The sequence below is a fragment of the Echeneis naucrates genome, chromosome 17 (assembly GCF_900963305.1).
Source record: "Echeneis naucrates chromosome 17, fEcheNa1.1, whole genome shotgun sequence".
In the NCBI taxonomy this organism is placed as follows: domain Eukaryota; kingdom Metazoa; phylum Chordata; class Actinopteri; order Carangiformes; family Echeneidae; genus Echeneis; species Echeneis naucrates.
In genome coordinates, this window is record NC_042527.1 from 4,202,392 (window position 1) to 4,219,599 (window position 17,208).

The window sequence follows — 17,208 nt, forward strand, 5'->3', positions numbered from 1 at the left end:
TTCTCATGACTACAATAGTCATAAGAATCAACTTAAAGCCAGTAATATCTTGCATTAAGTGTGGGTGTGCGATGTGGTGAGCCCACCTTGACCCCAGTGTGGGAGGAGATTAGAGTGACAAAGGATTGGATGGGAAAGGGAGGTATAGAGGACAGAAAGTGAAAGAAAAGGTGAGGCAGAACGAAAATGTGAAAAGTAAAAAGTGGTGTGTGTGTGTGTGTGTGTGTGTGTGTGTGTGTGTGTGTGTGTGTGTGTGTGCGTGCGTGCGTGCATGTCATCCAGATGGGTGTGATGGTATGGCTGACTGTCTGGCCAACTAAGGTTGGAAGAGATGAACGAAAGGTGAGGAGATGTCAGGCATAGCTGAGAAACATCTAAACACAAACACACACATACACACAAAGGTGAGCGCTCACACCGAATATGGATCAGAAATTCATACTGTGCTTATAAGCACGAAATAAAATCAGGCACTTTTTATGTTTGGGTCAGATCCTGTCTAGCACAAATCTTTCTTTGCGCCTCCAGGAACATTTCCAGAAAGTACCGGCAGCCTGAAGGAAGAGGAGAACTGAAATACACAAGAGGCCGTTTCCACAGTATCGTTTCTCCATTTGCCAGAGTGTGGTTTGAAGAATTAGCTGACAGGTTTTGTCTAACACTTTGACATATAAACAAAAAATATTACGAGGGAACCAGCATTTTTAAGTGGTAAATATCTCACTTTTCTGTTTACTTTTTCTTCCCATTGTGGATGTAATTAATCAAGTCTTCAACGAGAAATTAATGATTATATATAAAAAAAAAATAAATTGACCAGCTTTTATTTTTAACACAAAACTATGATAAACTCGATTGCAATGTCCGTTTAAAGGGCAGTTTCTCTGCTGCTGGATGTGGTTTCCCTAAACACCACAGCCCCTCTGTGACATTCAGACACATTCACACTGTAATGATAGATGGGGGGAAGCAATCTCGCTTCAGTGGAAAAAACTATGTGATACAGACAAGACTTAACACCTGAGTGTCTTTTCACCACTAGAGACAGCCGCAAGTGTCTGAAGAAAGTTTGAGGTGAAACACAAGAAAACATGTTTTCTTCTACACTAGCTAGTAAACTTCAGCTAATACCAATGCTAAATCTAGCTCCATAACATCAGCAAATGTTCTCATCAAGCTGGGTGGGTTATGCCAATTGTTGATCTAGGTGGCATGCATGTAAACACTTATTCAGAAGTTTGGGTAGAAATGCTCTTAACTTTGCATGTCTGTTACGTCAGCCATATGTCGATGTGACGTATTTCCGCCTTTATTACAGCTTGTGGAAGACATGGTGGGAGTTAAACAGAACTGGTCTATATCGGAAACAAATTAGTTACTAGAACTTTTATTGTTCTCCAGGTTATTGATCTTCATATATCTTTCAGTTGGTGAATCTGGCCCAGTGGAAGTGGAAAGGGAGCAGAACAAAGGGCTTCATCAACAAGCCAGTAAATTCTTTTGGTATTTCCTCACCTTGGGTCCTTCTGGATGCAGGGTACACCCAGGACAGGTCACCAGTCCATCACAGGGCCAACACACAGACAGACAACAGACCAACAACCACTCACACTCAGACCTACAGACAATTTAGAGTCACGAGTTAACCCAAACATGATGTCTTTGGACGGTGGGAGGAAACCAGAGCACCCGGAGGAAACCCACACAGACACGGGGAGAACATACAAACTCCACACAGTTCAGTTCAGGCCACGAACTGAACCCATAACCTTCTTATTGTGGGGCAACAGTGCTAACCACTATGCCACCGCGCGTCCATCATTCCACTCCACATCTCACAGTGTGAACACACTTATGACCTAAAATATTAAGTGCAAAGACGTAAATAGGTAATTTGGATGTTATGTTATGCTATGTTTTGGCCAGCAAATTTAGCTCATGCTATGTCTGAGTCAGCGCTGTTGGCTCTTAGAGGATGCTTAGAAGAACCAAAGTAATTGTTTGCATCCTGTTAAAAATGTGACAAGAAAAAATAAACTGTGAAACCACAGAACTTAGCTAACATTAATATGACATTATCAAGAGAGGCACAGTATGTACAGTAACAGTAAGGCACTATAATGATATCTTAATGATGTGGGTGTACTTGCTTAGGTTTTTTTGTTGACCAAACAAATCACTGCAACTAATTAAAAAATCAAAATTTACACTGAGCAAGCCATATGAATAGAACACTTACAAAGCACGTCCAAAAATCACCAGGACAGACAATGGACACAAATGAGTGACCAAATAACTCAACAAGCAAATTTATGGATGGCGTGATGAATGGTAAGATGGAAAGCCCAAGTAGAGAATGAGGAATATTTACAGTCTTAAAATGCAGAGGCTCTGGTAAGCCATATTTTAAATTTTAAAAGAATAATTTAGTCATTCATTACTGAAAAATGTATATATGAGTGTTTTAGGGTCACAGAGGATGTCAGTATTATACAATGTTGCAGTTAAATGTAATTTTTTAAAGCCTGTACTCTTACTTAGTATCGAATTAAGAATCCATAACACTAAAATAAAGGTGATTCCTGTTTATTACAGCATAAATGGGTGACAATACAAGTGTGAAATGTCCTCATGCTGCCATTAACATTAAAAATGGCATCTGTAGGTGTCATATCAAGAAGATGGAGAAATTCAGTGAATGAGACAAAGGTAAGATAGACAGAATGTATATATGTATAAATAAATAGTTGCATTACTTTGTCATTCTTTGCTCGGCTTGATTTTGATTCCACACAAGGAATTCTGGGTCGTACCTATCGAGGGGGGACAGGCAGAGAGAAACAAGAGAGAGGTATATGTTGGCTGTCTGGCAAAAAATTATTCAATAACCAATGATAATTAGTAAGTAGAAATCAAAATCTAGCCGCTAGACTGGTCTTTCTCTCTCAACAGCTTATTATCAGGCAGTGGTGGAGGAGGTGGGCAGGGTGAAGGACATGCACTTGGAGGAGGTGGTGGGGTGATGGTGGGTATGTGAAGTAAAGAGAGGGTCTTGCCTTGTCCTTTTCAGACAACAAGCTGCCTAATTGTTGCTGCACGGAACATCTGATTGCAAAAAAACATTGCCAAGGATTGGCTTCTGCAGTAAGTCGTGTGAAAATATGTTCTTGGATCAGAGAAGGTTAATAGTGAATAATTGATAAGCTAAGCTGCTCAGCGCATTTTATTTAGGTCAGATTAAAACAGGAAAATAATAGAATAATATAAAACAACCTTTTTCCCCCCAAATTAACTAATTAATGAATTGCTCTAAGTATTTCCTGTATATCCTCTCTGTAGTCAAAACATATATCCTCTCTCAATTATTGTCAAGCAACAACTAAACACTCCATCACTAGGCCAATGGGTGGCATGCTCCTCACATGTGCACTGCCTCAGTGCTGTTAATATACAAAGGAACCCCAAATGTGTATTGACCGGCAGCCGTGAATTCCACTTATTTTTGCTGAAACTATAATGCCTAGCTGGTTTGAGAAATTCATGACTTAATTAAAACATAAATGAAAAAAAAAAATATTTCTGAGCGTCTTCCCTAGAAAATATTGAGGCTAGGACTGAGACACAGACAAACAGACACAGGAGGCAAACCGAAACATATTGAGGTGGACTAACCCATTTTTTGTTTTGGTCTTTTACGAGATTTGCAAATGCGAGAAAAATGTCATAATTTGTCCAAACATTCCCTCTTTGTGCCGTGGGACAGCAGCGGCAGCAGCACGGTGAGCTTGTCAGCAGTAACACCAGACATCTGCAGAAACAGGAGGTTCCTGTTTAGCTTTGACACTGGGGGTGACCCTCCCTTTAACGCAATGTGGACGATTCATGTGGCACCGACTGTGCATGTTGTGAATGCGAAGCAAAATGCCATGCATCTCCAGTCAGTCCTGTAGATGTAGCAGTGCAGATGTGTGGATGCTGGAAGCTACACAACAATGATGCCAGAGCTCAAGTATGAACGAAAAGACAATGTGAGTGCAATATGCACAGAAAAATAAACACGATGGGTGTAGGAAAGAGCAATGACAACAACCAGAGCCACCTACGCTAACGACAGACTTTTAATGGTTCAGCAGAACGTGACTTTCTTGATACAATATTAAATAAGAGAGAAACTATGTGATATATCAATATATATGTCCAGCCTTCACCTAAGCTGAAGTCTCACAAAGAGAGACACATCAGCTTTAAATAGGCTGCTTCTGTGCTTGACAGCCAGTCTGTGGAGTTATTAGTCAGATAGAAGAGGCTAACAAAGAGAAATGCGAGACACAGCTGGAATAGTATTTCAAGCTTGATTTAAATAGGACAAAAGACTAACAACAACAACAAAAAAAAACAAACAAAAAAACAACAATTATGCTGCCTCTGAATGTGGCTCTGTTTTACTCTTTGTGTCTATCACTGCCTCTTTCTCACACACTCACACTCGGCGCTCCCTGGGTTTAAACTTCATGCAGACTCCACATTTACTGTGTCTTCCTGCTGCAAAGAATGTGACTGATTTCCACTGACAGAGAGGCTCCGAACACCACCATTGGACCTAGAGGTGTGTGCAGGCATTAATACGGCAATGTGAACAAGCCCCAGCACCAGGCAAACTAGAGAAGACAGTGAAAGATGTGGCATGATGTGTGCCTCATACTAAAGCCCAGATTCATCCAGCCTTTTGCTGCCTGACTGGTCAAATCCTGACAGTCAATTATCTCTTCAGGTCTCACAAACTGGTGTCACAACGTCATACCTCCAGCGTGGACACTCTTTCTTTCTTGGATTGCAGTTTAACTCTTTTTCACAGCTTATTGGTCTCCAGGTTATTGATATTGATATATCTTTAATTTGGTGAATCTGGCCGTCAGTAAGTTCAGTGAAAGTGGAAAGGGAGCAGAACAAAGGGCTTCATCAACAAGCCAGTAAATTCATTTTGTTTTTCCTCACCTTGGGTCCTTCTGGATGCTATCCACTGATGGAGAACGGCCCAGGGCAGCCTCGGGAGGGAGGGCGGGGCCTGACTTGCTGTAAGGCGACTCCGTGGACGGACAGAACTGCAGAGTACGATATGGGTTGGCGTAGTCGGCTGCCCCGCCTCCTGTTGCGAAGCTGCCTCTCTGAAAGGTGCCGGTCGCACTCTGGCTTCCCGTTCGCTGCAAGGGGATTGGGTCGACACCGGGGGAAGGCGGGGCTAAAGCAGGAAGAGGAACGTAGGGAGATAGCAGATAGTTGAGGACCTCTTGGTACAACTGGTTCACCACTGGGTTTGATGAAGCCAAGGAGTGGCCAGGAGTCAAGGACAAGGAAATCAGAGCCAAACACAAGGATGCACGTATACACACATACACACAAACACACACACACACATAAACACAGTGAGTAAAAAGCAACAACAATGAGGCACCAATGGAACAAAACGTCACAAAATAAAGAAAGAAGGAATAAAATGGAAAAAAGTAAATAAATGTGAAAAACTAAAGCAACTTATGACTCAACAGATGGAGTCAGTTCCAAATGAGTGTGAAATTTTCATTTGGATGCAAAATCACAGACAGACTGAAGTAGTCAGATAAAACACACCTACACCATCAGAAGAATGAAAATTCTCGTGTGAAGGCACCTGTAAGCCCTTTTAAGATAACAGTTACGTAAATGTCACCCACCTCAGGACTCTAGGGACCCCTCGGGCAAAAATGTACTGCAGGCCCTCTCCCATTCATCCCATTGTATATGTACTGCTAATGCTGTAAAAAAATATATAAAATCTACTTTCTTAGGTTTTTATTTGTGACAAGTTACAAGTGAACATTTTTAAGTTTCTGACGCCTCTCTCGTAAACGTGGCGCTGAAGCTGAAACTGCTGTGCTCTACCGCAAGAAACCCCAGGAAGTCACTGTGCCCGGGATGTGGCTGTTATAAAAGAAAAAAATATATATTTCCAAACTGAAAAATGATTTTCAGGATTTTCATGTATTTGGGCCCATTGGGGCATGTTTTCTTCCTGTTGCCTCCTTGAACAAATGGCTGGCATGAAATAATAAAAGTGACACTAAAGATAATTACTTTCTAAAATTTCAGAGTGGTTATTCATTATTCAAAATTTCCCCACTGCCTGGCCCTTTTCTTCTGGGGTGTGGCTCAGCTTACTTAACCCCCCACCCCCCCCCCCCCCCCCCCACCATTACTCCCAGTCTTCTTGCTGACCTAAACTAATTTCCTTCTGCTGAGTGGTATTGATCTTCAAGCTCAGAAACCAATGCAACCTAAATGACAAACTACTCTTTCAAGACCAGTAGACTTAGATTATATTTTCCTTTATATTTCCCCTCCTTGTGTGTGTGTGTGTGTGTGTGTATATATATATATATATATATATATATATATATATAAATGATGGAAACGGAAAAGCGGTAGAATATATATATATAGACTAGTTGCCACATGGTGATCCTGGAGGTTATGGGTTATGAAGGTGTACTCCATCCTCCTTGTAAAATCTCAGAAGACCAGAGAACCTTCATAACCTGCTTTGTCAATCACACACAGAGACAGGAAGTCAGTATAGAAAATGACTGAGCAGTTACACCCTCTCGCTGTGTGGCAGGTGAAGTGGGTAACTAGATAACTGCGGGTACCATGTCCAGGCCTTAGGTAATTCACCTGTGATGTGAAGTCGGGCGTGAAGTGTTGCCCGCTTGTTTCCAACTCTGTTCTTCATCTTGGAACTGTTTGAACTGACCTTGAAATATAGCCAGGCTTGAACAGCCTCTTTGTGTTGCACAGGGGGAACAAGGTGAAAGGCAGATTTGAGCTACTGTGTAGTTTCTTACTTAAAACGCAGGTTTTTTTTTTTTTTTTTTGCATCTTGAGTTGTGAGTCATGACTGACATTCACAGACTACAAGCTGAAGATGAATACATATGTTTTTTGTTTTTTTTTCCTCAAAGTGTCCTATCAGTGTATGCAGCAAGCCATCAGGACAATAATGACCTCTGACCTTTTTATGGTTTTAGTTATAATGGTGAATGTCTCTTTTTAAAGATTCCCATTCATTTTCCCCTTGTTGTATATTTTCTCACTGCAGCAACACTAAACGTTCAGGCGACCAAACCGGCGGCACATGTAGAAAACATTTTACGACACGGTTGATTTGCTTTGCAAACTAACGCCCATGGGATTAATTGAGATTAATTTTCAGCCTTGAAACTAATTAGTTAACAGACTGTGACTGAGAGACAAATTGCCATTGAGACCCCAATTGGATTTGCCTACCTGATCTGGTAAATAACGCTACATGATCAGATGGTAAAAGGAAGTCTCTCATGAACAGCAGCCTTTAATGTAACACCACTTTAAAATCACTCAGTTTCTAAGTGGGAGCTGCTCTGGCTCTCTGTTCTGTGAAGTCTTTCTCTGAACTTTTGCTTTATTTGGGGTATCATATGACGTCTGCCCGTGATGTACTGAGTTTTTAAATTTAGATGGGTCGGTGGGTGAGCTTCTGCTATTTCTAGTCTTGAACTAATTTACAGAGTAACTTTGAATCTCCATGTGACTAGCCCTATTATAACTTTCCTTTATGTCCCATTGTCATAAAAATCTAAAACAAAAGCTTTATTCAAGGTTAATATTTAATTATGCTTTAAAGATCAGTTTAAAGTCCTTAAGAACAACTTCCATTATGTTAAAATGCTGCTCTAGCATGACCCATGTTTTGTCTGGTTGTTAAAGGGAACCCCAGTAATTTAATTTTACTTTCACAACGGTGGGTTTTTGTTGGCAAGAGAAAAGTATCAAGTATTTCTTTCAAACCTACATACCTCAGTTTGTGATGAGTCCTCGTACCGGTACACCCTGATGACATCACCAGGGTTACAATAATTTACAAAAATTTATCTCAAATGTGATCACACACTCACCTAAAACCAAAGTCATGGTAACCTCTTATTGATGCTGACCCACAAACATATTAGATTTTATTAATTTATTAACCTTTACCTCTGCAGGTGCGATAAGTAATTAGAATCTGAGAACATCCCACCACTGTTAATACCATTCATGATGATAGGACAACCTAGCTACCTGAAAATATTTCTAATTGGCGTCTGATATTTGATTTACAAGGTGACTGTTGACATTTATTATTCATCACGAAAAATACAACAAACAACTCCTCCAACTGATCACCTCTTCCTTCCTCTTCTTACCACTCATCCTTTTCTCATCCAGAATAGCATCCTCTGGGATTCAGTCTTATAGACTATGGGCTCGTAGATATTGCTCCTTAAACAAACAACATTTTGTCTCATGTCTTTATTTTCATTATCCACCTATTTCCCCATGACTGCTTACCTTGTCCTCTAAGGTTGGGTTTGGTGTAGACTCTGTCTTCGTAGATGGGGTCGATGTGGTGTTCAGGGGACTGCAGAGGCCGGAGTTCAGAGCCCAGGTGACTGTGCTGGCTGCTGTAGGAACCTCTAGAGCCTGGAAAAAAAAAAAAAAAAAAAAAAAAAAGACAATTCACAGAGGCAAAATTTAGTGGGAGATGAATGGCTGGATTGATAGATATTTGAGTGGATGTATTCTCTGGGGATGTCAATGTAATCAGTAAGTGGTGGAAACAGAGAGAATACAAATTAGATAGCAATGAAATTTAGGCCACTGAAGTCAGCATTGTCTTTAAAATGACTTCATATAACATTTATAAAAATGCTTTCATGCTTTACTCTCTTTAATCTTTAAAATGGCATGAGTATCCATTCATCATCAAAGTGTATCCGACTGCTTTTCCTGTAGTTACATACGCCATTAAAATAATATAAGCCACTTAACCAGCAGCTCAACTCTGGATCAGACATTATGGTGTAAACACAGCAGCCACTTCAGGGTTTAGTCATCCAAGTGACAATGTGTATTCACATCAAACTATTCTATTTAACCTGAGTTTGCAGGTTGTAACAGATAGTGACATCAGGAATTGCAGATTTTCCTCCAAATATACCCCATGAACATACCACTGACATCAACAATGTTACCACTTTGTATCACCAAGGCAGATTTGTATTGATTTTTTCTTTTCTTTTTCTTAGTTGTTCTTGGCTTAACCAGGCCTCCGTTCTTAATTTCATATCCCTATCATGTGCATGCATGTGTTATTGGTGTGACAATAATGCTTCCTTGAATCCTTGAATCCTGCCTTTGATCAACATGTTATGGCCACAAAAAATGAGCTCTTATAATTGATTTTATTAACATGCTCCTCTAGGTCTGTGGGTTGCGGAGCACCATATTCAGTGTTTTTACATTCAAAAAAATTGGAAAACCTATTGATCCCAATCTAAGATGTTTTTGTAATTCACCCTGAAGAAAACGACTAAACAACCAGTCAGAATGTACCAGAACTCTTCCTGTTTACTCATCTAAATTTATTTATGATACATTGGAAGAAAGTCCAAACACGTAAGCCCCAAATCTTGGGTACTCTGATGAAACTTGTTGAAATTTTCTATTCAGTCTAATTGCAGATTCCTTAAAGTATGGCAGTCGTTTATTAGATATTCAGTCTGTGAATGGATCTGTCAAAATAGCTCAAAATTAGCACTTTGTTTATGGTGTCTGCCTTAAATTTCCGTTTGTGTTGCTTTGTGCAATTGTGATTCTTTTTCTGTTTATCTATTTACTGCATTTCCGCATCGTCATTTGTACATTACATGTACTGAAAAAGAAAAATGAAACTGTTCAATATATATGCTGTAGACATTCTCATATTTGACAGGAGCAAATTTAATTTCACAAAATAAAAGACACATCAGCCTATTAAGTGGATCTAATTAAAGCTGAACTCTTGCGCTTTTAAATTGATGAATTGTTCCTAAGTTTTCAAGGACACCTACAATCTGATAATTTTTGCGTACAACCTCGAGCCAATTTAATGAAATATCTGGCAACATGTGTTTGTGTTTGTATCCAGTTGCTCAGGCTGAATGCCAATCAGCATGATGGGGAAACTATCATATACATACATATTCAATCTGCTTAAGAGATATTCAGCCATAAATTTAAATTAACTACCAATCTGAAACACAAATAAAAGAAATTTGAATGACACAGAAAAGTAAATGGCACCAAGAAATAATACAATTAATAAGATTCATCATTAATTAAACTAATGTCTTATGATTATTTGGCAATTGGATGTTAATCTTGTTGTCAAAATTTAAATCATTTGACGGGAGATGACTATCTATACTTTTCACTCAAATAAATGTCATGTAATTATAGTATGACATGAATGCACTTCACACATGTAAAAAAGGTAATAATAAAAGTGTCTTGACCTCTACCTGCCAGGCTACCAGGCCTTTGCAGGGTTGCGTTGGCGTACAGCTCGTGGGAAATCTTGTAGCTGTCTGCTCCGATGTGATGGAGCATGCGTTTGGTGGGCGATAGTGTGGCGTAGCTTCCCACGGCTGAGCTGAGCTGGTGGATGGGCGATGAGCTGTGGTTCCCGCCTGGGGAGGCTGCCATTGGGAGGGGTGAGGAAGAGCCGGCGGCACCCGATGCTACTATGTTGATGGGCGATGAGGTGCTGTGGACAGAGGAAATGACAGAAAATGGTTTCACTGACTGTCGTTCCTCGTTAAGACTAAATAACAGAACGGGTTTAAAAGTACTAATGTAGTCCTGTGTTACTTTAGAGCGTCTTTAACAAATCTGAGAAAACACCCCTGATGACATAATTCGGGTTTACAAATTACAGACATTCTTTCATTCATTCATTCATTCATCATCTAATGCTTATCCGTTTCCGGGTCGTGGGGAGTGCTGGAGCCAATCCCAGCTCACTTTGGCCCAGGGCGGGGCACACCCTGGACGGGTCACCAGTCCAGGAAATTACAGACATGAAATTTTAAAAATATCAACCAGTCCGGAAGGATGTAATAAAAAGATGTAAAATGCGTGAAAACGCATACCTGTAGCTTGGTCCATAATAAGGACTGACAACAGGATATCTCTGGCTCTGCCACTTTGATTTGAATCTTTTTTCACAGATAATTTTCTGAACTTTATCAGTGAAAAGGAATAACTCCTTTTCATCTTTTTTCAATAGTTCTCTGCTTTTGTTTCCATTTTGCCGCTTAAGGATGTTAAAAATTAAGGGACTGATATGGTATAACAATGGATGTGGACCTCGACAGCGGATTCGCACATGAAGAGAAAGAAAACTGCGATTTTTCCCACATCGCTGTCGAGGCATATGGTCAATTTGTATTCACAATCCCTGCTGTTGTAACTTCTGTGCTAAAGACACACACACTGTGTGGATATTCACAGTCAAGGACAGATGATGTAAGTTATGCTTTGGCTGTGTGGATGAGAAAACTATCTCATAAATGTATACTGTATATACTGTATGTTAAGTCATGTTGAGCCACCTTTTTATCGAAATGAATTTTGACACTGTGAAATATTTAAATCCCAGGACACATTTTACAGAAATTTCCCCTAAATTTAGCCTTTCTTTTTTTTACCTTTGGGATCTCATGTAGAATTCAAAATAAAAATCTATGTGTTTGAACAACATTTGGCGGCACAGCATGAGCTTATATGGCTGGCCCACCAACATTCTGTTATTGGTGTAGTTTAAACCAACTTGTTTTTGAAAACTATCCCCAGTCAACACCTAGCAACTGTTGAGACAAGCATACTCAACATCAAACACCAAGGAATTTTTAAATTGTTAAATCCACTGAAATATATCCAGAAACCACACTTATGTGCTGGCTCTCGATTTTAGCAGTTAAACCATGATATACTCAAGTGAACAGTATACAACACACCAGCAGTAATGCTTTACTTGGATGGGTTCCAAGTTCTTTTTTCCTAATGAGGCTTACTAAGCATCAGCATGGGAGCCTCACATCACCAATCCAAGCACAGAATAGAAGGTGTTTTTCAAAGCCAGAAATCTCAGTTCCAGGTGAAGTCACTGTTGAGTCATTGTACCAATCAATAACGGCATCGACCTCCTGGATATACATTCTGTTGAGCTTTGGGACCAGTAAAATCCTGTGCATCATGTACTCCTAACAATGACCCTTATGAAATCAGTTGATTAGATGGAAATCGAACCAACCTGAAGGACTTGGCAAGTCGGCTTGGTGACTGTTTGGGTGACGACACCCTCTGTAGCGTGGCATAGCTTGGCATGTCAGAGGAGGCTGATCCCAAGCGCTGCAGCTTGGTAGGGGATCCCACTGCCTGCAGAGGGGAGCTGACTCGCTGTAATGGAAGGGTTATACTTCATTAAAAGGAATGTCACTTAGTTGAAATGTTCATCTTCTCCTCTTATTCATAGCATTATTTTCAGGGAGAAGAAGAACTCCCCCAGAGCTGGAAAAGCCAGAGAGAAGGGACTCTTATCTGTGATAACATTGCATTCAAGAGCTTGGAGTTATTAGACCAAATATAAAGGGATGACTCCAAACTTTTAGAACCAAATGAACTTGAAACGCAACTGCGAGCAATGGGCCGCCATATGTAGTTTCCTCAGCACTCTCAGCACACATTTTCATTTTGTGCCAATACGGGGAAATAACTTATTATATTTATTACTATATTTGCAAGGTCCTGCATTTAGAGAGCTAAAGGTACAATTTAAACACGCCATTAATTTGGATGAACTTGCTCAAGACCTGTGGAGGAGAGGATGCTGCCAATTTCCCATACAGCAGAACAGTGCTGCTAAATTTTTTTAAATGAATTTAAAGACGTGATTAAGATGGGACTCTTAAAATCCTAAGCTTTGAGCCTGATAAATTAATTCATCCTGGTGCAGCAGAGGAAGTAACAAATGAGTAAATCATCGCCTAAGAGAGATTTTATACAAGTTTGCTGTAATGTGGCTGCATTGTTGAAAATCATACACAGTAATCAAATTGTACTTCCAAGAAAGGTTAGAAGGAGATGGATTTTTCTTCAGATGCTACATAAAAGCAGTAAATTAGGTGAAGAATGGCAAAGTTTAGCTTCCTGAGCACTAAGGTACCAAGCTCTAATATTGTATAAATCACTTTACCTGCCCTAAATATAACTTCAGGTAAAATAGTTCACCACAGCAATACTGTATATTTTTGAATTTGTGTAGTCTTTCTTAAGACTCTGCCAACAAAGCACAGCAATTTCTATCTACACATTTGTATCCATCATTAACTTGCGGGAATCATTTGTTGGACTGTGACCCTTTGACTCAAGAATCCGGAGGGGTTTTTTTGTTTGTGTTTTTGTTTTTTGTTTTTTCAGAAATACAGAAAATCGCCAACTGATGATTTTCTGTATTTCAAGCCTGGAAGGAAATTCTGTAATCTGGGACATGGATGTAGGTCAGTAATGGTGTTACATGAATGTCCTTTTCAAACCATAAACAAACTAAGGAGTTTGAAGTTTATTCCATTTTGCAAGTCAGGGAAATGATACAGATGGGAGGCTCTTAAAGGACATCTAAATCCTGCACAACAGGAGTCATTTGACAACTGCAGCCTTCTGGAAGCTCAGCTTCAGCAGGCATGCAAGCCCAACTACACATAGGGAGAGTCATCACTAAAGAAGGACATTACACAACTGTCCTCAACATTTGGAAAAGCACATCAAGGCTCCTTCTTTGTATTTATCAGTTCATCCTAACAAAGCAGTAATTGACCTCCATGACTAATTTCTTATTAATGCAAAGATATTTGAATGTAGAAATGAAAATTAAGATAGAAACAAAACCTAAATAAAAACTCCTAGCAAGTTTACCTCTCTCATTGAATATGCATGCAATGGCATTGAAGCGTCACTATAAAATAAATAACTTTGCTGTTTTCTGTTATGAAAATGAACAAATGAAAGCTTTCTTCAAATTCACTCAAGAAAATGATGTCCTCTGATTGTAGTTTGACTGGGGCAAAAAAAAAAAAATCAATAGTTTATTCCTTCTCAACAAAGGACAACAACAACAAAAAAACTAAGTTGAAAGAGGTCAGAGAACAGAGTTTGAAGAAATAATCCTTGCTATATATTTTGTTTTCACAGACTCAGGGCTCTATTTCAAGATTCTAAGACAGGCATCAAGAGCCACTTTGGCAGAGCAAGTCATGGGGAGAGCAACGCATTTTTTACTGACGTTTGCCTGCTCATCTACTCTCCGGCATATGTTGATTTTCATTGTTTGCGTCCTCAGACTATTTATTCTCAATATCCGTTAGAACCTGCGTGCCTGTCCGCCTTTGTGCTGGTTTTTGCCTGCATCTCATACTGGCTAGTTTAGCTAAGGTAACCTGGCTGCAAGCGTGCACTGAGGTCTAGTGTGGCAGTGTTGTAAACCAGTGGTCCTCAAATGGGGGTACGTGTATCCATGGGGTTACTTGAGCGCACTCCAGAGGGTAGGTGAGATTTAAAAGGGTTAGGCTATAATAGGTAAGTGGCATCTCGCATCAACCAGAGCTGATTATTATTATAACGGTGCAATGTTTCACTATTAATGTGCTCTTAAAGCAACTGTAAATACTGCAATGTTGAATTAAAACCAGGATTGCGTTGCCCAATCATTTTCACTGTCCCTGTCTCAAATTAGCACTGCACCAAGAACATAGCTGCAGGACAACATTCAGCATACAACATGCTTCATCACAATATATGTGAAAATGTACTCGCTATGTAATGACAGGATATTACAAATAGGCCAGTTTTAATCTAGCAAAGATACTCTCAATGTGCTTTGCAGTGTCTGCAGTCTTGTTGGTGAATGTTGTGGATACTTCAGTACAAATAAAATTTGATTAATTTGAAGTGTCAGACAAATTAAAACTGTGGTCTGGCGACAGCATTTATGGGGGCATGGTAATTGAGATTCATCCTGAGGGGAGCATGAATATAAATGGACATGAGTTTTCAGACCAAACAGGCCAATCTCGTTGTAGTGCTATAGCAAAATCAAGGGGATCGCTGAACTTGAAAGAGATCATCTGGGAGCCATGACTGCTACAGCACAGCTGTTCTCAACAAAGGAGCAAGCATAATGTATTCAGAGGCTCGCTGTGAGTCTACAGAGGGTCAGAAAGTGGAATGTTTCCCAATGCCATTGAATGGATAAGACCAACTGAAAGTGTAAAAGTCTTTGGTTCCACCTGGGGACAGCAGAGTTATACTGTAGATGTGTTAAGTTACACCGACAGTGTACAACTGAGAGGATGGAGTGAGAATCCCACACATGACAACATTGTGGTAATCTATTTGGGGATTTGTACCTGTGCAGGCAAAGTGGCGCAGGAGTAATACATGGATGGTCCAGCGGGTGCAGAGCCTCCCTCTGTGGGCATGTGGAAGGCGCTGCCATGGGCCTGCTGGGCAAAGGAGTCTCTCTGGGACTGGGAGGGAGAGTCTGTCCCCGCTAACTGGGCAGCTGCACGGCTGGATGTCACCTTGAGAGGAAGCAGAGCGGAGCGATATGAAAGTGAGTGAAGGAGGTTCTTAGGCAACAAGTGAGAAGTAGAAAGAAATGTAGATGAAGGAAGATGAGGGGAGAAGAATGGAGGAACGCAGAAGAAAGGAAAGAAGGGGGGATAAATACAGCAGAGAAAAATGGTAAGAGTGACAAAGAGTGAGAGGATTAAGGGAAGACAGAATGGAAGAGGATACAGAAGGTGTACATAGAGAGAGGAAGAATAAAGAAGCAGGATGGTGGAGGAAGATGGAAATGAAGGAGGGAAGTAGAAAAAAGAGAAAATGGAAAAAAAGGGGACAAAAATGAAGAAGCCCTCTCATGTGTGTTTGTACCTGATTGTAGCTGTGGACTGCCCCGCCAACCTGCCCACTGCGGCCTGAAACTGTTTCCCCAAGTGCCAGAGCTTGGTTACTATGGTAACCAGCTGCCGCATAGGCATCCTGGTTGTTGAGCTGCAGAGCGCTTTGGGACAGGAGTCCTTGTCCTTGTGCAAAAAAAAGGAAAAAAGAAGAAAGGAATTAAAGTATTAAAGGGGGAATATCGCAGACTTGACAAAATGTTGTTTATTCGACGCAAATTCATAAATTCTGACTTTTTCTGAACAAAAAGAATAATTTAGGTTTGGATTTTGAGAGCTGTCAAGTGAGCGTATATCAAGTTTTAGGATTTTACAGCACGACCAAAAGACCTACTTTCCCTGCTGTCAAGTTGCTTTTGTGTAATTCTCTCACAGCCTGTCTTTGTGTACAGATTGTTCATGGCCTTGAAAGCCTTTTGTAACTCAGTTTACATCCCACATGTTTTTTTCTTTCATGAAAAAAAGTGATTGTCAATACAACAAATACAAATGTCTCAGTTTGTTGCTGACCTTGAGATGATGAGAAATAGAGCAAAATGAAATATGAAACAGAATGAAATAGAAATACATAGCTCTCTTTCCTGAGAAGCCCGGTTGCTTGCTAGCTGCTATGTTATTCCCATCTCCCTCCGCTCTTTTCCTCTCATGCTTTGTGACCCTGAAATCTCGCCCTTTCCCTGACCTCCATTTGAACACAAACACATTCTTTCACTGTCTGACTTTCTCGCCCTTTCTCTTCCTCCATCTTCTCCACTCCACATTTCTTTGTATAATTCAGAAGTAGGCGTAGAGAATGTTAGAACGAGACCAAAAATACTTCCAAACTCACTGCTGGGTCAAAGGTGCAAAATGGTAAAATACACGATTTGGCGTGTGGAACAGCTAATTGTTCATGGGAGTCGCAGACGAAGACGAAACATACAAGTGTGGATCAATCTGAGGCAGGAAGCTCCTGCTGCGTTTTGATTCTATCCTTGTCAGCAACAAAGATGCATCTTTATAGTGCTAAGAAACAAGTGGGAGCAATTGCCATGCTTAAAATAAGAAGACCAGGAAGTGTAAGACTTCGGGTGGTCTCAGGTAGAGGGAGCAGATCAGGGAAGTAAGGCTTGTGAAGGAGCCACAGTCGACGGTTCACTTTCCATGCTGGGCTGGCTGCCTCATCTCTATTAGCTACACGACCACTTGTCACAACATGTAGCTGTGAGAACTTGATGAGACTGAACTTTGACTAAGTTGCTTCCGACAAACTGTGGTGCCCCGCAAGTTGCTGGAAATAATGGATTTCAGTGAGCAGTGTTGCCCTTCTGTCTGAAAG

The 17,208-nt window shown here is 40.4% G+C and overlaps 1 protein-coding gene across 5 annotated transcripts in view; it reads right to left on the reverse strand.

The window, feature by feature from the left end:
• The window catches only part of ctnnd2b (catenin (cadherin-associated protein), delta 2b), a 135,709-nt gene that overhangs the window by 62,299 nt on the left and 56,202 nt on the right, over nucleotides 1-17,208 (reverse strand). For 2 of the 5 annotated variants that reach the window (XM_029524300.1, XM_029524301.1), the window contains exons 5-10: nucleotides 15,865-16,016; nucleotides 15,336-15,509; nucleotides 12,185-12,330; nucleotides 10,392-10,636; nucleotides 8,401-8,532; nucleotides 4,996-5,308 (exon numbers count right to left, since the gene is read on the reverse strand). In XM_029524300.1, the coding sequence (XP_029380160.1) occupies nucleotides 4,996-5,308; nucleotides 8,401-8,532; nucleotides 10,392-10,636; nucleotides 12,185-12,330; nucleotides 15,336-15,509; nucleotides 15,865-16,016 (1,162 nt within the window). Of the gene's footprint in view, nucleotides 1-2,756; nucleotides 2,814-4,995; nucleotides 5,309-8,400; nucleotides 8,533-10,391; nucleotides 10,637-12,184; nucleotides 12,331-15,335; nucleotides 15,510-15,864; nucleotides 16,017-17,208 lie in introns of all 5 variants that reach the window. The other 3 variants (XM_029524302.1, XM_029524299.1, XM_029524303.1) reach the window with 3 other exon arrangements.